At 38.9% G+C, this 27,128-nt stretch overlaps 2 protein-coding genes across 4 annotated transcripts in view; one reads left to right on the forward strand and one right to left on the reverse strand.

Moving 5' to 3' along the window:
* The window catches only part of LOC132405377 (hepatitis A virus cellular receptor 1 homolog), a 96,558-nt gene extending 91,081 nt beyond the window's left edge, over positions 1-5,477 (forward strand). For all 3 annotated transcript variants that reach the window (XM_059990135.1, XM_059990136.1, XM_059990137.1), the window contains 3 exons: positions 3,896-3,992; positions 5,117-5,141; positions 5,237-5,477. In XM_059990135.1, the coding sequence (XP_059846118.1) occupies positions 3,896-3,992; positions 5,117-5,141; positions 5,237-5,306 (192 nt within the window). In that variant the 3' untranslated portion in view covers positions 5,307-5,477. The remainder of the gene's footprint in view (positions 1-3,895; positions 3,993-5,116; positions 5,142-5,236) is intronic.
* Positions 5,478-15,228: 9,751 nt separating this feature from the next.
* Positions 15,229-27,128, reverse strand: part of LOC132405376 (pantothenate kinase 3) — a 40,243-nt gene continuing 28,343 nt past the window's right edge. The window contains exons 6-7 of the mRNA XM_059990134.1: positions 26,674-26,799; positions 15,229-23,530 (exon numbers count right to left, since the gene is read on the reverse strand). Coding sequence (XP_059846117.1) covers positions 23,480-23,530; positions 26,674-26,799 — 177 coding nt within the window. The 3' untranslated portion in view covers positions 15,229-23,479. The remainder of the gene's footprint in view (positions 23,531-26,673; positions 26,800-27,128) is intronic.

Here is a 27,128-nt window from a genome sequence, read left to right on the forward strand (position 1 = left end):
CACAGAATTATATATATTTAAAGGGAGAGAAAATGGTTTCCAACTGGGATACCTAATATTGATGTCAGCATATGGAATCTTATTTAAATTTTCAGTAATTTACAATTGGAGAACAGCAAATTTCTCTTCATCATTAGTGAATGAAGAGTGTAATCAAAAGGACTTGCAGCCCTACATCATGCAGCTTCTGAGATTGAGAGTTCATTGGGATTGCAATCAGTCATAGAGAGAAACTGACAATTCTTTCTTTACAGGAGGAATATAGTTACCTTTCTCTCATAAAATACACTTGGTGGCCAAGTCAGATATGTTGGATCTTTCTGAATTAAATGAGCAATTATAATGAAAGATACAAAAGTTGGGCCTGATTATATTCAATGAGGGTATTAAATGGAGATGGCTGAAGAGATTGGATGAAGAAGATCGAAACTGAGTTTTATTGTGATCAGTGGATCCAGCATAAAGGGCCATTAGACGGAGCATCAGATGTCAAATTTAGCTCACAAGGGGTCAGTTAAACTAATAAGGATGTGATCTGTGAAATCTATTTAGAGAAAGATAAAACATAAGAAATAGGAGCAGGAGTCGGCCATCTGGCCCATCGAGCCTGCCCCACCATTCAATAAGATCATGGCTGATTTGTCCATAAAATCAGTTCCATCTACCTGCCTTTTCCCCATAACCCTAATTCCCCTACTATGTAAAAATGTATCTAACTATATCTTAAATATATTTAGTGAAGAAGCCTCAACTGCTTCCCTGGGCAGAGAATTTCACAGATTCACCACTCTGAGAAAAACAGTTTCTCCTCATCTCTGTCCTAAATCTTCTCACCTGAATCTTGAGGCAATGTCCCCTAGTTCTATTCTCACCTGCAATGGAAACAACTTTCCTACTTCTATCTTATCTATCCCTTTCAAAATTTTGTATGTTTCTATAAAATCCCCTCTCATTCTGCTGAATTCCAGAGAGTATATTCCCCAGGCGACTCAATCTCTCCTTGTAGGTTAATCACTTCATCTCTGGAATCAATCTGGTGAACCTCCTCTGCACTGCCTCCAAAGTCAGTATATCCTTCCTCAAGTATGGAGACCAGAACTGCACACAGTACTCCAGGTACTAATACCCTGTATAGTTGCAGCATGACCTCCCTGTTCTTGAATTCAATCCCTCGAGCAATGAAGGCCAACACTCCGTTTGCTTTCTTAATAACCTGTTGTACCTGCAAGCCAACTTTTTTGCAATTCATGCACAAGCACTCGCAAGTCCCTCTGCACAACAGCATACTGCAATCTTTCACCATTTAAATAATAATCTGCCCTTCTATTATTCCTTCCAAAGTGAATGATCTCGCATTTACCAATGTTGTATTCCATCTGCCAGACCTTGGCCCACTCACCTAATCTATCTATATCCCTCTGCAGACTCTCCACATCCTCTGTACAATTTGCTTTTCTACTCAGTTTAGTGTCATCAGCAAATTTTGCTACACTACACTCAGTCCCCTCTTCCAAATCATCAAAGTAAATGGTAAATGGCTGCATGCCCAGCACCGGCCCCTGCGGCACCCCCCTCACCACAGACTGCCAAATGAAGAAACACCCGTTTATACCAACTCTCTGCTTTCTATTGGTTAACCAATCCACTATCCATGCCAACACACTTCCTCCCACTCCATGCATCTGTATGATATTGATAAGTCTCTTGTGCAGCACCTTATCGAACGCCTTCTAGAAATACAGATGTACAACATCCACCTGTTCCCCTCTATCCACTGCACTCATTAGGTCCTCAAAGAACTCCAGTAAGCTTGTCAAACAGGACCTGCCCTTTCTGAATCCATGCTGCATCTGTCTACTGGAACCACTCCTTTCTAAATGTTTCACTATTTCTTCCTTAATGACAGCTTCAAGCATTTTCCCGACTACAGATGTTAAGCAAACTGGCCTATAGTTGTCCGTCTTTTGCCTACATCCTTTTTTAAAAAGTGGCGTGACACTTGCTGTTTTCCAATCTGCCGGGACCTGCTCAGAGTCTAGAGAACTTCAGTAAATGATTACCAACGCGTCTACTACACCCTCCGCCAATTCCCTCAGCACCTCGGGATGCATGCCATCAGGACAAGGGGACTTATCTACTTTCAGGTCCTCTAGTTTGCTCATCACTCTCTTTAGTGACAGGGATTTTATTGAGGTCGTCACCTCCTATTTTGTCCATAACATCCTTCGTTAGCATATTGGACGTGTCCACCACCACGAAGACCGACACAAAATAGTCATTCAATGTTTCAGCCATTTCCTTATCACCCATTATCAATTTCCCCTTCTTGTCTTCCAAGGGGCCTACGTGGACTTTAGCCACCCTTTTCTGCTTTATATATTTATAAAAACTTCAGCTATCTGTTTTTTATATTTTGTGCTAATTTATTTTCATACTCTATCTTCCCTTTCCTTATTTCTTGTTTAGTTGTTCTTTGTTGCTTTTTAAAGTTTTCCCAATCCTCCAGTCTCCCACTACTCTTTGCAACTTTGTACACATGAGCTTTTAATTTGATACTATCTTTTATTTCCTTAGTTATCCAGGGCTGGCTCTCCCCACACTTACTGTCCTTACTTTTGACTGGAATATACTTTTGTTGAGCACTGAGAAAAATCTCTTTGAAAGTATTCCACTGTTCTTCAACTGTCCTACCAAATAGCCTGTGCTCCCAATCCACATTAGCCAACTACCCCCTCATCCCGTTGTAGTCTCCCTTGTTCAACCATAATACACTAGTTTTAGATCTAACTATTTCATCCTCCATTTGTATGCAAAATTCAATCATACTATGATCACTCTTTCCAAGAGGATCCCTGACTACAAGATCGTTAACCTTACTTGTCTCATTGCACAGGACTAGATCCAAGATATCATTTTCCTTTGCAGGTTCACTAACATGCTGCTCAAGAAAGCCATCACGGATACATTCTATGAAGTCCTCCTCAGGACTTCCTTGACCAACCTGATTCACCCAATCTATGTAGAAGTTAAAATCCCCCATGACAAGTGCCGTTCCGTTCTTACAAGCCTCAGTTATTTCTTGGTTAATCGCCTCTGCCACTGCAATATTTTGTATAAGTAGCCTATAGACAACTCCCACCAGTGATTTTTTGTTTCTTCCCTTTACTATTCTTAATCTCTACCCAGATGGACTCAACATTCTGCTCCATAGATCTTGTATGGTCTCTCACAATCGTCCTGATCTCATCTCTAATCAAGAGCACCACCCACTTCCTCTGCCTTCCTGCCTATCTTTCTGTATTACCTGATACCCTTGGATATTTAGTTCCCAGTCATCTCCACCTTGCAACCAGGGTCCTGTAATCATTTGCCTTGGTACTGATCTGTGCCACAACTTCACTAACCTTGTTTCTAATACTACCGGCAATTAGATAAAGTGCCCTTATACTCATTGTCCTTTTAGAATCTAGTGACTTATGCGATTTTTGCTTTTCACTTTTATGCACTCTACTCTTTTTTTCTTCACTAACTCTAGCGTTCGTCTTTGTATCACTTCCCTCTTCTTTTCTGTGTGGGTTCCCACCCCCCTGCGATATTAGTTTAAACCTCCAGTAACTAAATGCTGAAATTATTTTAAATTTATGTTTATATTTGCAAAATAGTGTGGTTCTGAACATCTGAAATGTATTACATAAAATACTGATAATTAGCAGGTTAGACATCATCTGTGAAGAGAGAAACAATGTTAATGTTTCAGGTTTAATACTATTTCATTTAATGTTATCTCTTGTTTCCCTTTCCAAAGGAAAATTTGCCTGACCTGTTGAAAATTTCCAGAAGTTTTCCTAGTTTCACGTTTGTATTTTCTGAAGTGAAATTTGTCTTTTCATTTTAGGTAGAAAAAAAGATGAACTATCCGCTTTATCTCAGCATTGGTTTACTGTTGCTTATCACTGTGGCCTCAATAATTGCCATCATTTTCTTGAAGAAATGTAAGTGGAGCTTTTGGATTTGTGGGTGGGCAGGGGGTGCCAGTTTATGATGAATCATCCTCACTTGAGCCACTGATGATGATTGGTATTAAACAAATTGTAGTTGTGGCAAAAATTATTGACTAATAAAGTGTGTACAAAATGATGAGAGGTGTTAATAGGGCACATAATAAGAAACTTTCATCCATGGGGGAGATGACTAAGACCAAAGAGCTCGGGTTAAGATGAGTAGAAGACTTAGAGGGTTTTAGTGGAAGGATATTTTCACCTGAGGGTGGCTACAATCTGGAATGTGCTGCCTGAACTGATTGTAGAGGCAGATATTCGTGCAGCATTTAAGAAGCATCTGGATGAGCACATGAATCACTGGCAAAGCGGGCTATAAACCAAGTGCTACTGAATGGGGAACCTAAAGTTCTGTCTGACTTGAGAAAGGATGCATGCACTTCGATACTGCATGCAGCATTAATTCTTGCTCAATTATGTCCATGTTGGACCAATGCACTTGGATTTCTATTTGTCTGGCCATAGTAAAGACTAGGAGATAATGTGGCTGGTTCTATTCTCATTTCCTACATACAGTAGACTTTTGCACACCCTACCCTCTCAAGAGTTCACAAACTCTCCCATGCCCTCCCTTGGATAATTTAGGAATGTGGTATTATTAAAGGAGTACTCAAAATCTGATGAAACTTCATGGCAGAAGTAATTGGGGAAGGAAAGTAAGGGGTGGCAGAAAAAGTAGGGTGAGATGAGGAGGAGGTACCACTAAAAAAAAACTGGTACAGGTTAGTGCAATTTAAATAAAACCACTAGTTGCTGCTGACAGGCATCAGAGAGATCTCAGAGAGTTAAAGGCAAATACTATGGCAGCTCTGCTGCCCTTAAACAACCCTAGAAATTGAAGTTTTATTTTATTGCGGTTCCCCATTATGTTGCTGCTTTCATTCACCCTTATCTGGCAAACTTTATTTTGTTTCAACATTGATGATTAATTCAAAAAGTGAAAGTATGAGTGACTTAAAATAGTTTACAAAAATGTAGGTGTTAATCTATGAGTTCCTTATTGTGATTGATGTGCACTACTCTCTTGACCTTTCTCGCTCACTGTTTTTGTCTTTCAGCGAAGAATCTCAGAAAAAAGTGCAAGTAAGAATTTATATTTTGTACAACTATTTTAATAAAAATTCTAATAATCTTACATTTTTATGACATTTAGTGTAAATACTTCTTTGTATCCACAGCTCAAACAATTCCATGGGACTTAACTTGCACCAAACAGCAGAAGAGAATATATATCAAATTTCTGAATGAACTACGCTTTGCAATGGATGGTGGAACTGACTAATTAATTAATGGATGGCTTCAGAAATTTGCATACCTAATTATTAATTAAACTAATAGGAAAGTGGAATTAGTGTAATTATTTGTAAATGGCTGAATTATATTTTTGTATTAAATATGTATTGCTTTCTTAATGTTTAACTTTACAGTGCAAAATTCTTTAAAGCAGGATATGTTCACATCAACTGATCCAACTTCTAGAATTAAATTCTCCCTTCTTCACTCCCTCTCATGCCTGCTTCCACTCTCTAACTGCCACACCTCATAACATACCACTAGGTAGAGCAATGTGACAAGATTTGCATTATCTCTGTACAAAATACTTAGCCACTGAAATAGTCACCTCCAGTCCCAGGGCGTGGCTGAAAGTAGTAACTTGTCACACTATGTATTCCCTGAAGATGCAGTATATCTCTGATCAATGACAATGGTATAAAGACAGGGTCATGCATGTTTTTCCTTTAAAATATGCTTAGCAATAATTCTAGCATGTCCAATATGTTGCTCGTAAACTGCTAAAATGAAACTTTCTAGCCATTGCGTGAACCTCATAATTCAAGTTAGACAGCCCATAATTTCTCGGCCGTTCAAATGAATGTGAATTTCAGCAAATTTATTAGTGCACAAGGCCCAAGATTTGGGGACAGTGGGAGATAAGGGGAGCCTATCCAGACATATAGAAAGGGCTGGAGGAAGAAATATCAAGGCCAAGTGTGATGGGTGGGGGTGGAAGAGGAGAGGATCAATGAAGAGGGACGGGAGGGCATTTATTTTATTTTAGTTGATAGGAAGACACATGTCTGGAGTAGGGGTTGTGTTAATTAAATGGTGGAAAGGGAGCAGTGTGGCTCAGAGGGAGTCATATTAGGGGAGTTGTGAGGTGAGAGGGGCCTCATCCTCAGAACGCTGGGGTATGAGGCATTGAGGATCTGGGACAGGGGCCTGAGTGTAATGTATCTATGTTTGCTGATTGATGCACCATCAATAACTCTCGGAGACGTGAGGCGAGATATTGGCTTTTATTGGCTGGAAGAAAGAACAAGCAGCAAGTGACCACCACACTGCATCCTGGGGACTGAGGCCAGGGCGGAGTCCCCAATCACCTTTATACTGGGGTCCGTGGGAGGAGCCACAGGAGCAGTCAGCAGGGGGAGCGTGTCCAGACAGGTATATGTAGTTCACCACATTCACCCTCCCCCCCCCCCCCCCTTTGTTTTAAAAGAGAGTCCCAATGGGGCGAAGTTTCTTACAAGTATATTCACAGGTTAAGTCTATCAGGTGGTGGAATCTGTCGCTGCAATCTACGTAGCACCAGATGTGATTGCACAGGGGCCGGTGGTGATTGTACTGGAGGTGTCAGCACAGGTGCCGGTGGTGCTTGCACCAGAGATGGTGGTTGTGCTGGTTCCGGCCTAACTGGAGGTGTCAGCCCACTAGGCGTCAGTGATCCCTCACGCGTGTACGAGGCGCCTGGTATATGCGCGTGCGAGACGCCTAGTATAGGAGTGTCATGAGGAGTTTGTGTAGGGCTCGGATAAACTCGGCGCTCGACTCATCGGGTCACTGTCGCCGCGTCGCTAAGCGATGTCTTGCGTAAACAGTGTTCACCAGCCGCAGGTACTGTCTTTTGAGGGCGTCCAGTGCCCCTTGGTAGGTCGGCAGGTCCCTGATAAGTGAGTGAACTTTGGGGCTGACCCTCGAAAGGAGGATTCTGTGCATAATAGCGGGCTCAGTCACTCGAACCTCCTCCAAGTATGATTGGAAGCATGCAAGCCAGAGCTCAAAGGCAAGAGCTGCTTCTGAGTTTTGAGGATCAAAGTCTAATTTTTCCAGACGTAAAATGCTTTCCATGTTTTAAAACTTCCAGCCAATAAAATTGATGCACCATCAATAACTCTTGATGACTTGAGGCAAGATATTGGCTTTTATTGGCTGGAAGAAAGAACAAGCAGCAATTGACCACCACACTACATCCTGGAGACTGAGGGCAGGGCGGTGTCTCCAATCACCTTTATATCGGGTCTGTGGGAGGAGCCACAGGAGCAGTCAGTTGGGGGGGGGGGGGGGGCGAGTCCAGACAGGTATATGTAGTTCACCACACTGATAATACTAAATTGAGTGGAAAAGCAAATTGTGCAGAAGATAGCTGAGAGTTAGCAGAGAGATATAGATAGGTTAAGTGAGTGAGTTAGACTATGGGGAGAGATTGAGTCACATGGGGCTGTACTCACTGGAATTCAGAAGAATGAGAGGAGATCTTATAGAAACATAAAATTATGAAAGGGATAAATATGATAGAGTCAGGAAAGTTGTTTCCACTAGAAGGTGAGACTAAAACTGGGGGACATAGCCTCAAGATTCGGGAGAGTAAATTTAGGATGGAGATGAGGAGGAACTGCTTTTCCCAAAGAATGGTAAATCTGTGGGATTCTCTGCCCAATGAAGCAGTGGGGGCCACCTCAGTAAATATATTTGAGGTTGGATAGATTTTTGCATAGTAGGGGAATTAAGGGTTAAGGGGAAAAGGCAGGTAGGTGGAGACGAGTCCATGGCCAGATCAGTCATGATCATACTGAATGGCGGTGCAGGTTCGACGGGCCATTTGGCCCATTCCTGCTCCTGTTTCTTATGTTCTTATGCTCCTCTGTTCAAATGATGATCAGGTAGGTTTGATGGAAATAAGATTGGCAGAAAAGCACATGTGTGTCAGGTGCCCAAACAATAACATTGATACTACTGGTCGGCAACTGTTAAGATTTGACGAAGGATACTCTTCTCTTTTCGCTCCAGTGTGGCACTGAGATTCCTTTATCCTGCAGTAAAAGTGATGCAAGTCAAATAGCATTTTATCTGGATGGGTTTGTACATAATATTGCGCGTGGGTGGAAAACCAGAAATACTCCTACTAGGAATGTAGGAATTAGGCCATATATATCTGTCATATCTCCCATATATATCCTCCTATATCTGTCTTTCAATTAGTTAAAAGTAAAATTAGCTAGTCTGCATTTCCATTCTTTGTCTTTTATCCATTTACAAAAAGCTTATAAAAAATCATGTCTGTTACCTTTTTTGGAGACAGTATAAAATTCCCTCCTTTTCCATGTATGAAAATGCTACCAGCTTTCAATATTAAATGGCCAGATATAATTTTAGGACTATTTCCTCTTGTTTATGGTTCTCCCACATAAGAGTATAATTTTATGTGTTTTTTCATGTGATTTATTAAATGCTTAAGTCATCACCAATAATGAAATAACGGCCTAGAACACACACACACTCCTACAAATCAATCATAATTTGTTTTACTTGGGCACAAGGAGAACAGCATGACCCCTGTCACCCACACCGGCCTGAAGTCTGAGCAGAAAAGTTTCTATTTTTATACAGAATTGGCTTATTATTTACAGATAATGACCTTTGTTAATTGTACATGTTTTTTAATTCCTTACTTGCAAGATCAGTTGCCATTCACAATCGAGATGTTATATTGAATCTTCAAGCCTACAACCGATGATATTTTGATGATAGTAAAGCAGGAGGTGACCTGATAGAGGTGTATAAGATGGTGAGAGACATTGTTTGCATGGATAACCAGAGGCTTTCCCCCCAGTGTTGAAATGGCTAACACAAGGGGGCATAGTTTTAAGGTGCTTTGAAATAGGTACAAGGGGGATGTCAGAGGTAAGTGTTTTTACACAGAGTGGTGTGCGTGTGGAATGCACTGCCAGTGACAGTGGTAGAGACAGCAGGGTTATTTTTAGGTACATGGAACTTAGAAAAATAGAGAGCCATACAGTAGGGCAATTCTAGGAAGTTTCTAGAGTAAGTTACATGGTCAGCACAACATTGTGGGCAGAAGGGCCTATAATGTGCTGTAGATTTCTATGATTCTATGATTATACACAGCCACAGTCATTTTCGCCTGTCTGTAATGGGCAAGATTGGCTCTGGTGGTCCCACTTCAAAGGTCTCCCTTTTCTTTGTTAGACCGCATATTTATGCTTGCCTGGATGTTGTCTTTAACCCTTGCCTTACTGCATCTGTCACACTCATATCTTCCCCTCCCCACCCAGCCTAAGTCTCATACTCAGGGGTATACAAAGGAAGATGATGGAGCTTCATTAATCTAATTAAAAATCATTATTCTCCTTAGAAGCAAATTAAAACACCTTTCAAGAAGATAGAGGTTTACTTTATTAGAGTGTAAATTGCAGAGATATTGTGAATATATCATTAAGCTTGGAACAAGCCTGTGTGTTTATATTGTGTTCTGCAGATAGTAAAGCGATGCAATAATTTCACAATCAGGAACTTTCAAGTTTACGTCAAGAGTTCATGGATTCAAAATGAATATGTGTATTATCTTGTAAATAAATTTGTATCTCTTTTTCATACGTATCTACTATATCTTACAATGACAATGGCTTTGTTTATTTATTTATTTAGTGATACATCACGGATTAGGCTCTTCCGGCCTTTTGAGTCTCGTTTTCCCAGCAACCACCAACAAGTCCAGTTAACCCTAATCACGGGACAATTTACAAAGATCAATTAACCTGGTACGCCTTTGCATAAAGCAACTCCTTGCAGAACAGCCCTGAAATTGAACTCTGAACTCCGGAATACCCTGAGCTGTAATAGTAATGTGCTAACCACTATGTTACTGTGGCACCCTTGGTTTTGTATGAGATACACAATTAGTGTGGTACTTGAAGATTGGAGGATAGCTAATATCAGGCTATTATTTTAAAAGGGTTACAAGGACTCATCAGGGAACTACAGACTGGTGAATCTAACATCGGTGGTGGGCAAGTTACTCCTAGTGAATCTGAGAAACGTCCATCTGCAGTTAAAAAGGTCAAGAACTAGTTAGGGGTAATCAGCGTTGGTTTGTGGGTGCGAAGTTGAGTGTCACAAATTTAATTGAATTTTTGCAAGATTTATTTCTGTGTTGTAATGTTCTATGGTTCGACGTCTAACAGGATTGATGAGGACAGGTTGGTAGATACTGGCCAGGTAGACTGTAACAATGATCTTGACAATGTTCCACCTGGTAGGTGATCCAAAAGGTTGGAACACACGAGATGTAGGGTGAGCTAGCCAATTGAATGCAAAGTTAGCTTGATGAAAGGAGGCAGAAGATGATAGTGGAGGGTTGTTGTTCAGACTGGAGCCTATGATCAAAGATGTGCTGCAGGGATTGGTGCTGGATCTCCTGTTGTTTGTAACATAAAGGAGCCCTCTCTGCTGAGAGGTATCTATATTGTGATAAGGAAAAAGAAAGAAGTGTACATTGCATTTAGGCAGCTAGATATGAATGAGTTCCTCAGTGAATATAAAAGGGAAGCTTAAGAGGGAAAACAGGAGGTTAAAACAAGGATGTGAGATGAATTTGGCAAGCAGAATTAAAGACAATCCAAAGAGGTTCTTCAGTTACATTATATTCAATTATACATTTAAAAAGTGACCAGGAGAGACTCTGCCCTCCTAAGGACCATCAGGGATGCATATGTGTGAAGCTGCAGGAGGTAGATGAGGTTTTTAATTTTTATTTCTCCTCCAAAGAAATGAGGGTAAGAAGAAGTGAGGTATTGGATCCTATGCATATGAGAAAGGAGTATTTGCAACCTTGAACAACATTACGGTGTGGGGTCTGACCATGTGTAACCCTGGGCCTTATGGGAGATCAGGGGAGAAATTTCAGAGGCTCTTTAGTGATACTGGTTTCATCATTGGCCAGTAATGAAGATCCAGAAAGAGTAGAGAAAGGCTAATGCTGTTCCACTGTTCTAAACCTGTAGAAAGGACAGGTCAGGGAACCATAGCCCATTGAGCCTGACATCAGTTGTAGGGACATTACTGGAGGGAATTCTGAGGGCAAAGACCTACCATCAGTTGGATAGTCAAGGCCTGATCAAGAAGAGATGTCATGTTTTTTTTTTGCATAGGAGGTCATGTCTGAGAAATCTTTTGGATACATTCAAAGATATAACTATGCAGATAGATGAAGGTAGAGCAGTTGACATCAGGCTGATCTGGTAAGATTCAGTAGCATGAGATTAAGGGGAAGCTAGTGGAGTAGAATTGGCTGAAGGGATTGGGTCATGGAGATAGAATTGAGTTTTTTCAGTGTTTAATGGATCCAACATAGGGGGCCATTAGATTGAACATCGGATGTCAAATTAAACACACAAAGGGTTTGTGAAATTGATGAGGATGTTAATCTGAGAAACCTATTTAGATAAATATAAAACATATATAAATGTGGAAATTCTTTGAAATTCAGATGTATATTGGCAAAATATTGTAGCTCTGAAAATCTGAAATATCTTAAACAACAAATTAGAGAAAAAAGAGAAAATCTGCAGATGCTGGGAATCTGAGCAACTCACACAAAATGCTGGAGGAACTCAACGGGCCAGACAGCATCTATAGAAGAGTTGATGTTTCAGCCTGAAAAGTTGACTCTACATTTTTCTTAGGTGCTGCCTGGCCCACTGAATTCCTTCAGCATTTTGTGTGTGTTGATCATTTCTGAAGATAGGGGCAGAAGGGCTGTTTCCATTCTGTATTACTCTATGTCTCTATAAACAATGTAGATAGTTTGGTTAGTAAGTTTGCAGATGGCATCAAAATTGGTGATTTAATGGACAGTGATAAGAAGTTGTTTAATATTACAACAGAGTCTGGATCATATGGTGTAATGGGCAAAGGAATGCCTAATAGAGTTTAACTCAGACAAGTGGGAAGTGATACAGTGTAGGACCAGTGCAGTAAATAACAGGGTACTTGGTAAAGTTGTTTAACAGAGACACATAGGGATACAAGAACATAGTTCCTTGAAATTGGTGACTCAGTTAGACAAGGCAAGTAAGAGTATGGCACACTTGCCTCATTGGATGAGATACTGTGTACACATGTTGGGATGTCATATTACAGCTACTTAGGGTGTTGGTGACACTGCACAGAATATTTTTCTCAGCTTTTCAACAGGATGTATTTAAAGCAGAGATGTTGCAGATAATATTCACAAGGATGTTGCTGGGACTGGAGAGCTTGAGCTTATAATGAAAGAACTGATAAACTGGGGCTGTTTTCTCTGAAGGAGGCTGAGAGGTGACCTTATATAGATTTAGAACATCATCAATGACAAAGATAAAATATTTGGTCTTTTGTCATGTTTTTGGATTCCAAAGTGAAAGGGAACAGGTTTAAGGCAAGAGGGAATAATTTGAAGGGCACCTGAAGGACAGCTTATCAGGGATAGGGATCCTCTTGTCCTCACACCTCTGTGTCCAGCACATTATTCTCCGAAACTTCCGCCACCACCCCGCGCCCCCCCCCCCAGCGCATTCTGCCTTCCGCAGGGATCACCCCCTATGTGATTCCCTGACCCATTCGTCCCTCCCCACTGATCTCCCTCTGGCATTTATCCTTGCAAATAGAACGAGTGCTACACCTGCCCCTACACCTCCTTCCTCACTATTTTTCAGGGTCCCAAACAGTCCTTCCAGGTGAGGCGACACTTCACCGAGTCTATTCAGGTCATCTGCCATATCCGATGTGGCCTCTTGCATATCGGTGAGACCTAACGGAGATTGTGAGACTGCTTCACCAAGCACCTACCAGAAAAAAAGCAGGATCTCCAATTTGCAACCCATTGTCATCCACTTCCAATTCTGTTTATGTCTATCCATAGCCTCCTCTACTGTCATGATAAGGCCACACTCAGGTTGGAGTAACACCTTATATTTGTTTTGGGTAGCCTCCAACCTGATGGCATGAACAGTAATAACCCACCCCCCCCCCCCACCATTCCCCATCCACTTTTCCCCGTCTCACCTCCCCCCACCTTTTAATTGTGACTCCTCATCGTTTTTTCTCCAGGCCTGCTTAAGGGACTCAGCCCAAAACGTCGACTGTACTCTTTTCTGGTCTGCTGAGCTCCCCCAACATTTTGCATGTGTTGCAGCCCTTCTCCTCTCTTCCCTTCTGTGCCTCAGTGCCAGAGACCCAGAATCCTCAACAGTATCCAAAATGGTATACTTACTGTTAGAGGGAATGGCCACAGGGGTAGTTTGTATGTCTGCCCATTTCCCTTCCCTCTCCTGAAGTCATCTATTTATCTGCCTCCTGTACTTGGGCATGACTACCTCTCTGTAGGTCCAATTTAAAACCACCTCAGTTTTTTCGTAAGAGCCTTTAAATCTTAGAGCTGCAGCTGGTGGGAAGGGCTGTATGCTCTTTAAATGGGCCAATCCCTACCTAGCACGGAGGACCAGCTTTCGATGAACAGGTAAGATGAACACTTACTACAACAAATACTGAAGCAAAGTATGCATTAAAGACCTCCCCTACCCCCCCAGGCACCTTTCCTCTTCCATCCCTGATCAGTTCTCCCCTCACTCTAGTAATCTTCACCTGAGGCTGCATTCCACCACTGCCTTCGCAATATACACCAGGAAAGATAAATGTTGGCTATGCCTACATTTGGTGAATGAATATTGAAAGAAACACAAGCAACAATAAAGATTTTATTGCACGCTAATAACTCCTTCACCTCCATTCAGGGTCCCAAACAGTGCTTCCAGGAGAGGCAAGACTTCCACTACGAATCTTCTGAGGTCTAATGCATCGGTGCCCCAGACCAAGCTTCCTCTTCATTGGTGAGACCCGTCATAAATTGGGGGACCGCTTTGTCGATCCCCTCAGCACCATCTGCCACAAGCAGAAATTCCTGGTGGCCATACATTTTAATACTGATTCCTCTTGTGCCAAGTTGAGGCCACCCTCGGGATGGAGGAGAAACACCTTATATTCTGTCAGGGTTGCCTCCAATCTGATGGCATGAATATCCATTTCTCCATCCAGTGAAACCCCCTTCCCCCATTTCTCAATTCTTCACTCTCCTCAGCTGCCTATCACCTCCCCCGGGACCCCTCCTCCTTCCCTTACCCTCCTATCCTTATTCAAAAGTTAATATTATGAGTACTACTGTGCCTTACATTCTGGTTTGGAGAAACATCTCATTTGACAGTATATATGCATACAGTCAATGGCAATAAACTTGATTTGACTTGATCTTTATCTTTCCCACCTATCATCTATCAAATCTCCCCTCTAGCCCACTTTTATATTCTGGGGTCTTCCCATTCCTTTTCTGTCCTGAAGAAGGGGCTTATTCTAAAACATTGACTGTTTAATCTTTTTCACAGATGCTGCCTTGTCCCACCACCCAGGCCATGCTTTCCTCCCACTCCTGCTATCAGGTAGAAGATACAAGAACTGCAGGGCTCACTCCACCAGGTTCAAAAACAGTTACTCCCCCTCAACTGTCAGGCTCTTGAATAAAAGGGGATAACTACATTCAACTTCACTTGCCCATCCATTGAGATGCTCCCATAACCAATGATCTTACTTTAAGGAGAAGCACTGTCGATGTTTCGGGCCAAGACCCTTCGTCAGGAAGTGTGTCCTGATGAAGGGTCTCGGCCCGAAACGTCGACAGTGCTACTCCTTCTAGATGCTGCCTGGGCTGCTGTGTTCCACCACCATTTTGTGTGTGTTGTTTGAATTTCCAGCATCTGCAGATTTCCTCATGTTTGATCTCACTTTAAGGCCTCTTTATTTATGTTCTCATTATTTATTGATATTTATTTATATTTGCATTTGCATGGTATGTTGTCTTCTGCACTTTAGTTGATCTTTCATTGATCCTGTTACAGTTACTACCTGTATTCTATAGATTTGCTGAGTATGCACACAAGAAAATGAATCTTAGTGTTGCATATGGTGACATATATGTAATCTGATGATAAAACTTACTTTGAACTTTAACTGTGGACTAAAGTTTAAAATGTAATAAAATGCAAAACAAAATTAAATCAGATAGATTAAAACAGAGGATGAATTCCATTTTATTAAGCACATCAGAAATACAATGTACCTTGTAAGTGGGAACAGGTAACACAAATAAGGCAACAGGTAACACAACAAACTGTAGCTAAATGGGAATGGTACATTACAAGTTTTGGCCTTTTGAAGAAGTTTTGTGAATGAAAATATAAAATAGCTTTTAAAAGCAAGACACCTCACGATAATATAAAATATATACACAAAACGAACAGGCTTGTGCAGCAAGGCAATGAATCATAGAACACATATACTAACTTCAGTCGGGCAAAAACATCTTAAAATTTATTTACAATTGTATCTAAATAAATGTTAAAACAATAATCTACAACTCATTTGATCAATTTTTGTACAAATGTTCAGTGTTATACCAGGTCATTTAAACAGCACCTTTACGCAGTACACTCGTTTCAAGTTAGTGAATTGCAGTGAAATTTAAGCATTACAGAGAATTCCAAATGCAAGCTTTTTCTAAGACATAGTAGAATATTTGTTTATTACATCTTCATTTTCCTCATAGCATAGTGGCCAATTTATTCATGCTTCGGATTGATAATTTCACGTGGCTTGTGACCGCCCATCTCAACAATTGCTTTAGTTTACCAATAAGCTGATGTTGCACAGTACCTGAAACTTGCTACAAAGAGTGTTATTTTCCTGAGCTGAAGTCTTTCCAAAAGAAACTCGGTAAGCTGTTAAGGGGGCCACACAATTTAATTCTGGGGAAAACTTGACACCTTCGTGTAATTATTCAAGTTTGCCCTCAGTCAGGCTGGACTTCAGGGAACCCACAAAAATACTCTATAGAAAATGTTCCACGGCAACAATAAGGGGTTGCCAAGGAATGAGTGAAATTGGCAACTCATAACATACTGAAGTTGGTATATTATTGGTTTCGTCCAGGCCTCAGTTCTCATTTCACACCAAGACAGCAACTTCTCAAATGCATGCAATAAACTATGAGATTTTTTAAAAATATTTATTACTTTGTTATCAACTTGATTTCCAAGACATAGCTGAGATGTCAAAATATTGAACTGGGTTAATCCAGAGTTATGATTTTAAAGGTAAGAATAAAATCCTGAAACCAAAAGCCTGTTTTAACTTTGATAACTTCTAATTAATTGATCAGATTTAACTTTCAGATGAAGGCAATACTTTGTTCAAAAAGGCAAATCCTAGCACTCAAAACCTCGGATTTATCTGTCATGTTTCCTGTTTGGATTTGGACTTTGAATGATATCATAAAACAATCATCAAGCCCAATGCTTACAGATTTAACTCTGCATACAGAAAATTACTCAAGTGCTCATCAATTCAAGGTGTTTTTAGCAAGTCTTAAATCTATGGTGCTTGAGCAACATGGGAAATTCTTTAAATATTTAACTATATCCTGAAACATTGATCTTTACAAGGCATGAATAATAAACAATGTTTTAGATAAACCTGGTTAATATTAATTGAACATGTGACTGATTATATGTACCATTCGTTTTGACTCATTTTACAAGGGGGTGGAGACAGAAAGGAATATCTTAAGGATATTGCCTCTTGATTCTCTTTAACTATTATCAAAGATTCAACAGCACGGAAGGTTCAATATCTGCAATTCAACTGGTTACAGCATTTAGAACAGATTGGATTTTATTCCAAATCAGCCACGTTATTTTACACCCTTCAGATCTGAACAACTGTCTCAAAACTATGCATTTCCTTAAATTTTGCACACAAGCACTATCTTTCTACTTTAACCAAATGGTAACGAGTCTATTGTAAGACCGTTTTAACTAAGACTATACCAATTGATATACAGTTTGATACTAGTTAAATGACAGCTTACCCAAGTGTATCATTGAACAGAAGATTAATAGGATTGAAATATACTCATGAATACCTATAAATTAAAAAAATCAAAACTTAAGATACTATGCTTTCTTGATTAAAAAAAACAATTAAAATATTGCTGAGGAAGAACAGATGCTGTGTCATTTTTAACCAATAGCAATTTAAATCATAGCTTTGAATGTAATGGAGTAGAGGTAAAGGTGGATATCTATATCACAGAGTTGTCAAGTAAATCAGGAAATATCTGTATTATTTACATCATTTCAGGCCCTTTAAAGTTCAAGATTAGGTCCTTCAGATTTTAATGCCTACAAATTGTCTGGATCAACTAGTTTCCTTCATTATCTTGGAATAATAATAACCACTTTACATCACCTAACACACATCGAATTTTAATGCAATTCAAAATTTTTGGGGAGAAAAACATAATTCGGAAAACTAACCCAAACTATACAATTTAAACCAATGATCAGATCATGCGGGTCCCTTTTTCAGACTCCCCATTCTCATATTAAGATCCACTTCTGAGACATTAGGTTAGAACTTAACTTGTTCCGATAAAAGCAACAATTTCTTCTCATCTCCTGCCTCTCTCCACCTTGGCCGTGTTTTTGTTTTGGGCACTTCAGAAAATTAGGAAATCAGCCCTGTGTGACTTTTCAAGAGGTTGATAACAGCTCTTCCCTACTATAACTTTTAAATCCATCCCATGTTCTCCAAAAACCACTTTAAACTGTGTGACATACCCAAATGACATCAGAAGTAATATCAGCCAAATTTTCCAGATACAAATTTTCTATACAAGCCATGCATCACCTTTACCAAACATATCAACTTCAATGAGAACAGAGATTGGGGGGACAGGGGGGGAAGTATTGCAAGAGTAACTTTGTTGCAGGCAATAGATGGGGATATTAGGATATTAGTTATAACTTGTAGAAGACTTGTCAGTATTTGAAATGGGGTGTAAAATCATTGCTCCCAGTACAAAACTTGCTATAAAAAATGTACTTTTTACATCAGAGTCATTTTCATTTTATAATCCTACGCGAGCTCTCAGGTCTTTTGCTGCCAGGCTCTTAAATTTAAACAATCTCCCTCAAAAGTTAACTGGCAGGTCAGTTGTTTTGAACTGCGGCTCTAAACTATGGAATTCAATATCTAAAACTACAAGGGATACAAACTCAGTTTACACTTTTACACGCCAGGTCAAAATCTATTTATTTAACCTTGCTCTTAACCAACATCTTTGTCTTCTATTTTCATGTTTATTTTTATTTTAATGTTTGCACTTTATCCCAATGTAAAGCACTTTGAACTACATCATCTGTTTTTGTGTTCTATAATAAAGTTACTACTATTTAGATGTGCTATCACTATCAATGAGAACAGCATCTGTACAAAATGGCTTATCATAAATTTCTTTCGAAACTGTATGACAACTTTGTATTTAAAGATTGAACCAATGGTTTACAGGAAAAATAATGCTCAGTTAAGCCTCACTGCCTCGAGTTCTGCAAATGAAACAGATCCTATCATAGCACAATAAAATATTTAGCATGTCAGCTACATATTTAAATAACAGGGTAGAGTTTTGCCTAAATTAATTATATTTTGAGGATCCAGACATAATTGGACCTTGTACATACATCTTCAGTGACTGCTCCTTAAATAAATGTAATTGTCAAGCTCCAAGATGCATGCTGTCTAGTTATACTAAAATTCAACAAGGCACTCTGAAAACAGAACCTTGATGCATTATGTTAAAGTACACAGCATCACTAAAAATTGATTTATTGTTTATTTATGCAAAAACCAGATAACATTTTTATGCATTATGAAATAATTAAGGTGACTTCACAATTTCTTTGTTCCCAATATTCTACTGGAATTGTTTACTATTTAAGCTACCAGTTTGTAGACAAATTAAATACTCTGAGGATACTGCCTCTCAATAAAATTCAGGCCACTGCCTAAGCAAATGATGCCTAGTAAGATGACAGCTAGCAGGATTAAGTTTAGATCCAAAATAGAAACTTCTGACAAAATTTCTGACAAAACTTCTGCCAGCCCCCTAGGCTTGAGTTGACATAATAGTAGTAGTAGTGTGGTGATGTACATGGAACAGAGTAAGGAATGGTGTCACAGCAACAGCCTTGCACTTAATGTCAGAAAGACCAAAGAATTGACTGTGGACTTTGAAATGGGAAGCCGAGAGGACACACACCAATCTTCACCCAGGGATCAGAAATGGAATGGATGAGCAGTTTCAAGTTCCTGGGTGTCAATATCTCTGAGGATCAATCCTGGACCTAACATATTGATGCAATTACAAAGGAAGTGACAGTGGCTGCATTTGCTTAGGAGTTTGAGTAGAATTGGTATGTCACCAAAGACTCTAGCAAATTTCTGAAAGAACATTCTAATTGGCTGCCTGATTCAGATTCACTTCCTTTTGCTTCAAATGAATGTAGGCAGGGGAATTTACAATGGCTATGGTCTATTTAAATTGTAGGAAATAGATTATACAGCATGACAAGTTTAGAAGAGAAATTTCTGTGAAATTATCAGTGAGACTCAGATATGTCCCTCCCCTGCTTCTGCATACTAGATACCAGAGAGACGTTATGCAATTCCTAACAGTACCAAGACTTAAATGATGAAAAATAACTAATAAATCAGTCTTCAAAAGAAACTCTTATGCTTTGCTATTGAAATTAAGGCAATTAGGAGAAAGAACATTTTAAAATCCAGAAAAAAACAATTGGTACAAAATGGAATTCACTTTTTGATTTAGGGTAGATGTGAAACTTGAATTCTCATCTTTTCCCCAAACCACTTATTTTAGTAACTATATATTTTTCAAAAACTGCTCTGCCCATAAATTTCTACAAAAAATAAAATTTTAAATGCAAATAAATTATTAAACTTAATGATTTGAACAGTTACATTAATTGCAGAACAGATCAAAGAATTCCAATGCACCTGTATAGCTGATTTCGGTGCCTGAGGAAATATTTAAAGAAGGAAGTATAACAACTTAAATTACTACTGATTCAGTTTTTAAAATTGTGTGCCAAGGAAATAATGTAGTTAGATCAAAAAAGGCAATTTAATCAAATTAAAGAATGTTGACCAACCACCTTAACGTCATTGCATTTATTCATTCCAATTGAATGTTAGGAAGACTGCAGCCACCATCATTTCCTTAACTACTATTTCTAGCCTTGTCCCTAGTACTTCAGGCTAGGGAGGCTCAGAACCCAGCTTCAAAGGCCAAATGCTTTCCATTGCAATACCCACCCAACTCAATCTTGCAAGCAGACGTCATATGTTCTACCTCAGTCTACCTGCTGCTGAAACTCTCAGTCTTGATATTACCAGTTAATATGACAATATTTAGCTGGTTAGGTTAATCTTTTTCAGTATTCGTAGTTGTTATGCATTTTTGTAGCCTGTATTTTAACAGTTCTGAGTAGGTGGAATGCAACAGTAGTGGAGGGAGATAGAAGCTGAAAAAGGTCAATGGATAGTCATTGACAGTTTCAAAAGATATTATAATTTACCAGTCTCACTGATTAACATTGGTTGGCATACTACTAGCTCCTCAGTTTTAAATTCTAACCCTCTGTTAAGAATTACCTCTGCCTATTTCTGTTACATCCTCCAAGAATGCACTTCTTCAAGAACTCTATACTTCTCTCATCCTCATTGACTTTGTCCCCACCACTGGAAGCTGTGCCTAACTAGTGTCCATGCCCCAATATTCTGCCTGAAACCTTCTTGTGAACAACCGTTTGGTCATTAGCTTGAAGAGTCCTCCTCATATCTGAGCATACTGTTATGAAATACTGCAATATTTACAATGTAAAATGCAATTAACTGTAGTTGTAATTACAAATAAGTGGGGTAGCCAGAAAGTGCATTCTCTCCATGGATGAGTACAGATTGTATAAAGTCATGAAAGTGTTGACTCAACTGCAGTATTCTTTCCTTTTCATAAGCCTGACGTTTATGCCAAGACTTCTGGTACTTCTCTATCTCAAATGGGAGAAATACTTTCCGGATGTTTTAGTATAAGCAAGACAAGCAGGGAAACTATTTTTTTCCAAATTAAGAGCTTAAAACTTCAAGCCAATTGAATCCCAGCAAGTTAGAGGAACAATATCTGCAAGAACCATTGGGACATAAATGGTACAATTTTCTGTCTCTTTGAAGCTAATGGTAAAATCAATCTAAAATATAAAGGCCTGAAAACAAAATAATTAAACAAGCCTCATGTTTACTTTTTGTGGCAATATGCAATTAAAAAAAATGTAGCAAGCAGTTCTGACCAAAATGCTAATAACTGGAATGCAGGGAAAAAAACTGTGAACATCAATTACTGAAATTTTTATCACTCTATTCAGACATCAAAATTCATAATCCAAATAATAGAAATTAAAGTCATGCTAGGATTGATCAGAATTAGAGTTGGTTTAAAGAAAAAGTAGAAATGTACAAACAAGTGAGAATGCAGATTGTTATAAAAATCTAAATGTGCTTTGTAGAATGAACTCTGCTATTCGTAGCTGAGCAGGACTATGTTAATTAACTGCTCTCTGACACGGTGAAACAACCGTCGTAGGACTACAGCAAATGTTTGACAGTGTAAATGCTGCTGACAAAAATGAACGATCATCAAAAATTCAACCATCCGAAATACTTAAGGTAATATCCTATGCAAGAAGTGAACACCAATGTTTTGCATTTAGAGTTGCCTCTATTGGTCCAGGCCTCAATTCACTACCTGCTTATATTTTTAGTTATGTATTGTCATTAATTTTCATTTGTAAGCACTCCTGTACATGGACACCAAATTTTGGAGCCTTCTCACAGTGGTCCAATCCTATTAACTACTAATTGGATTCCCTCTTTCAGTAGAGTTTAATGAGATTACAGTTCAGAAAATTACAGAAGGTACAAGGAATTTTGAAAATAAAGTTGTGATATACATACCTATCCACAGGTAAGATTGTGGCCATTTTTTTCTAAACTGGTGGTCTATTTTTCTGAGAATAAAACAACAATATTCTCTATCCAAGTGGAAAGTGAATATTAGATGAACAATTGGCACGTAGTCATTATACACGTGAGGGACTGACAGTTGCAGCCAATTAGCAGAATACACAAGGTCAGAGTACATTTAATACTGCTCACATCCTTTCATAATTGTCAAGTGATTACCAATATCTCCAGCAATTATTGCATGTCACAGTCACTCAGTCAGAAATCATCATATATCAATGTGGAAGGCACTAGTCCAGGACTATTGCACCTTTCTGTGAAAAAATTAACATCCCCTACAAAATTCACATATAATAAAACAACTAACATCAAAGAACTTAAAGAATGATTTGATAACCCAGTTTAGACAACAAGCGTAAAATTTGTTCAGATTCTGATGGTTTATAGAACCACACACCGTCAGATATACCATATCCAGCAATGAAATTATGTTCAGGATCTTCAACAAAAAGTATAACTTTAACTGTGGTTAAAAAAAACGGTACACAAGTTTAGGTTTCCTCATTTTCTGTAAGGATGTTACATTGTGCAGCTTTAGCTGATACAGGCTTAAGGCATTTTAGAGATCAAAAGATTTCTAGTAATTTCACAAAGGTAGGATTCCATCCCTCCCTTATAAAATGCACATTTTCCAAATAAAATTAACAACTACTTTATAAAATAAATAAAAGCCACTTTCAGCAAATACATACAGAGATATCAGGTGGGCCTCCCAGGGGTCACATTTTAGTTGCTGACATTGAATCCGGCAACATTAAGAAATTTTGCACTTATTTTCACTAGAGTTATTACTAAAAGAAAGCCCGCTTAAACACTGTATTGCAAAGTGAATGCTCTTGCAACTTCCTAATGTTACCCATTGGGCAGATACCCAATCAAAGATCTTGTTACAGACAATTTCTTCATAATACCTGTGCAAATCAGTACTTATCTTTCTATAAGCAATCTGAGATAAGATCATTCTAAATAAGGCCTTGATTTGCATAGGTTTATCAGTACTTTGGAGACTATCTGAATAGGTTAAAGAGTAAACCAAGATTAGATCGACAAACCCAAATAAATTATGCTGATGTGGCAATACAAAGTATTTAGCAACATTGTTTTAATAAACTAAACCGCATTTAAATGCCCAATATAGTGGCCCCAATTAAAACACTATGATTTTTCACAATTCAAGTACAAAGAATAGTTAATAAACCAGCCTGTAGTGTGGCTCAATTTCGTCAAATATTTTCACCAGGTTTTCACCCCTGGAAGAATGTATTTGTTTCCCAGTTGTGCACCTTTCTTCTGTTATCAGCAGGATGTAGAATACCTCAAGTAGAATTGAGAAGTCCAAGCAGGGCACCTACTGCTCCAAAGTAACCCTACAATTTTAAAATGAAGTCATTAATAGAACCTCAGTGCAATATCTTTTCACCAAAACTTAGTTCCTTTTTTTCCCCAAAACAGTAACCTTCCAGACAGAAATGCGGTAGTTAAATTCTTCCCCAAACACTAAAAGTTAAGGAGACGAAAGTCTGACTGCTCTTTGATTTCACATTAATGAGATGACCTCAAGTGCTCTTCACTTCCATATTTTAGTAAATCATCTGCTATTGGACAACACAGTGGTGTAACACAGGCACTGTTTCATAGCTCTAGCAGCCCGGGTTCAATGGTGATGTTGGGCCCAGTCTGTGTGGAGTTTGCACGTTCTCATGACTTTGGGGTTACTTTTGGGTTCTTTGGTTCCTCCCCACCCCAAAGATGTGTGAACTGGTAAATTAACTGTCTACTGTAAATTGTCCTTGGTGAAGGGCAAGTACAGGATTAGAAAGATGTGAGATGAGTAAAATGGGATTAAAAAAGAGATTAAGTAGGTGCTCAAGGGTCAGAGTAGACTCACTGGGCTGAAGGGCCTGTTCCCATTCTGTGCAACTAGTGAAGTTCCACTCTACTTTTTCTTCAAGTCGCACACTTTATGTAGTCACAAACTTCGACACCTCTGCATATTAATGGCTCAATCACAATATCTAACTTCCCCTCAAAAGCACTGCAGCCAACAATGTTAAATCTGTTCACTTCAGTGACACCATTCCACTGAGATTGGTGAACTAAACTCCTGCTAACAACTATCGACTTTCCTCTTCTCAATTGCTTAAGTCCCAATTCCTTATCTATCAAAAACCCTTCCTTGCCTCTTCGACGCTCAAGCCAAGGTCATTCATTTCTGAAATGCTGAAACTAAGCACCAACTAGCATCAAAAACATTACAGAGTTTTCTAATACTCTAATTTGCTCCGAACTACTATTCTTTATTCTTTAGGTTGTGTCATTTTCTGACAAGGTCCAAAAAGTACTATTTTTCCTCCAAACTCTTACTTTCAACCTTGTTCTCCTCATCTGTGCTCAGAAAAACAGAAGCCAAGACATTTATGATTTAAGGACATCTATTTAGAACAGAGATGCAGAGAAATTATCTTAGTCAGAGGCTGGTAAATCTGTGGAATTTGTTGCCATGAGCAGCTGTGGAAGCCAAGTCAGTGGGTGTATTTAAAGCAGAGATAGATAGGTTCTTGATTAGCCAGAGCATCAAAGGGTATGGGGAGGAGGCAGGGGAGTGGGAATGAATGGAAAAATTGTATCAGCCATGATAGAATGGCTGAGCAGACTCGATGGACCAAATGACCTACTTCTGCTCCTATTTCTTATGAAGTAGTAGCCTCTGCAATATTGTTGAAATGGAGAAAAACAAGAAAGCATAGATCTTATTCCAGAAACAACAGGACTATTAACATCTCAAAAGGCGGTACAGATCAAGCAGTTCTCCTTGCTTTTAATACTTAAAGTCTATTTTCTCAACATCATGCTATTTTTGAGATATTGCTCTTTATATATTTTGTTGACCGAAATACACAAATTTTGTTTTTCAGGATAAAGATCTCGTAAAATCAGCAGTATTTCCCAGCTACATATACGTTCCTTCTCTCAAAATTTACCTGGGTGTTGATTTATAACTTCAGTACCATTAACCAATGAAGATCACTGTCCAATGCTTAGCTATTCTCCCATGATGGCTGTGTATGTAAATAGTGCCAAGCTCCATTGATAGCTAGTTGGGGGATCAGCTAGTAACTGGCTGGAAAACAGAAAATTGGTATGTAACCCAAATCATGGACTGTAACGTGATACTGCTCAAGATTTGTACTGCAGTCTCATTATTGAATGAGGAGGATAAAAGAACAAAGTTACAGCCAAGTTTGCATTTTCTGAGTTAGGAGATACTTCAGGTCATGCAGATGTGAGTTACAAGATTAAGCAAATTGGTACAGAGAGGTGGGTAGTGCAATGGTGAATATGTGAGGTTATTGGTCAGGATTTAATAATGAATGGAAACTTCTTTCCTTGATGAAAAACTAGAAAAAAATGGAGTGATAGGAATTTAGAGTTTGAGTGCTTAAATCACTAAAACTTTGCACAGGTAAAAAGTAATCAATTAGTAAATCTAATGGACTGTTAATTGACTTTTTTTGGGTGGGTGTAAAACAAAGGGAACATTGGGCTTCAAGTTAACTTCAGTCAGGGTCCATCTGGAATACTACATTTTGTTTTGGACAAAACATCTCAGGAAGCAGAGAGTGAAGATTTGCTGAAATCTTGTCAGGACATAAAGAATCGAGGCATGAAGATATGTTTATTAATTTTGAGTTTGGAGTGATGTTGGATGATCTAGACATTTGATTAAAATGATAAAGTGACTCAATTCAATAAAGAAACGGGAAGGGTGGGGGAGATAATTTTAAAAATCAGTAGCAGTCCACACAGGAATTAGAGAGCACGTTTTCACAGAGGGTATAGAGCTGATCGAGAATTCACTCCCTTACAGATTTGGATGCTCAACCAGTCAAAATGAAGGTAGATGGAAAGGGTGAAGCACAGATCCACCATGACCTACTTGAACGGAGCAACATGCATAAGGTCTGAAAGAAACAATGTTACTATGAACGAGGTAGCTTTTTTGGTCTCCTTGCCTGGGGCTCAAAATCCAATTATAGCCTGTCATTGCAAATGAGGTTGCATAAGCTCAGTAGGAACATTCAGTGCCTCAAAGCTGAGATTGTTTGGTTGGTATCCAGCAATGCTAAACTGGGACAGTAAACAGTTGACTATTTGCATGCCTGATGGTATTATTTATTTTCTCCTATATCATTTGGGATGATAATCTATGGTGTTACTGTATTGTGTTCCTTAAAATCTGAGTTCTACATCTGTAGTCTGATCTTTCCGAAGCCGGTGCTTAGGTTTCACCTGCTTGCTCATTCAGACTCGTCACATCAGGTGACAAGAACAGGCATCAGTCCATAATCAGACTCAAAGACTTCCCTCAAAGCGGACATTTTAAGAGTTTGCACACTTTTTTAAGAAGTAAATTTAAAGCAAGTTCAATATTTAATTTGAACCAAACACAAAAGCATACAGCAATGTTACTTTAGATGACAAACCACAAACTACCCATTGAAGTACATACCTCATGCTCTAGAAATAATGCCTTCAGTTGTCCCCTTGACCAGTAGTCCAATGCATAGGCCAGAAGCTTCATTGACAGTGTATTAACTCGCAGGAAGTTCCCAACAAAAACAACTCTGTTTATTTTCTGCAAGCAACAGAAGCACAAAGGGATGAAACATTGGGTTCAATTCCTAGATTGTAATATTATAATCTGAAGTTATGTGTTTGAATGATCTTTTACCAATACACTGATTCCTGTCCAAAAAAATGTTGAGAACTGCTTAAGGAGACAAGAAACACTGCTTCTGAAGGGTTAAACTTTTGAAATAAACACTTGTGTCATCTCAAACAAGAGAACTGACATTGCCTGAGTTCCTCCAGCATTTTGTGTGTATTAATTTGTATCATCTCAGTTTGCACTTAAAATCATGTGGTCATTACAGTTGATCACAGTGAACATCACAAATTGTATGA

Source organism: Hypanus sabinus, chromosome 15, assembly GCF_030144855.1.
Source record: "Hypanus sabinus isolate sHypSab1 chromosome 15, sHypSab1.hap1, whole genome shotgun sequence".
Classification (NCBI taxonomy): domain Eukaryota; kingdom Metazoa; phylum Chordata; class Chondrichthyes; order Myliobatiformes; family Dasyatidae; genus Hypanus; species Hypanus sabinus.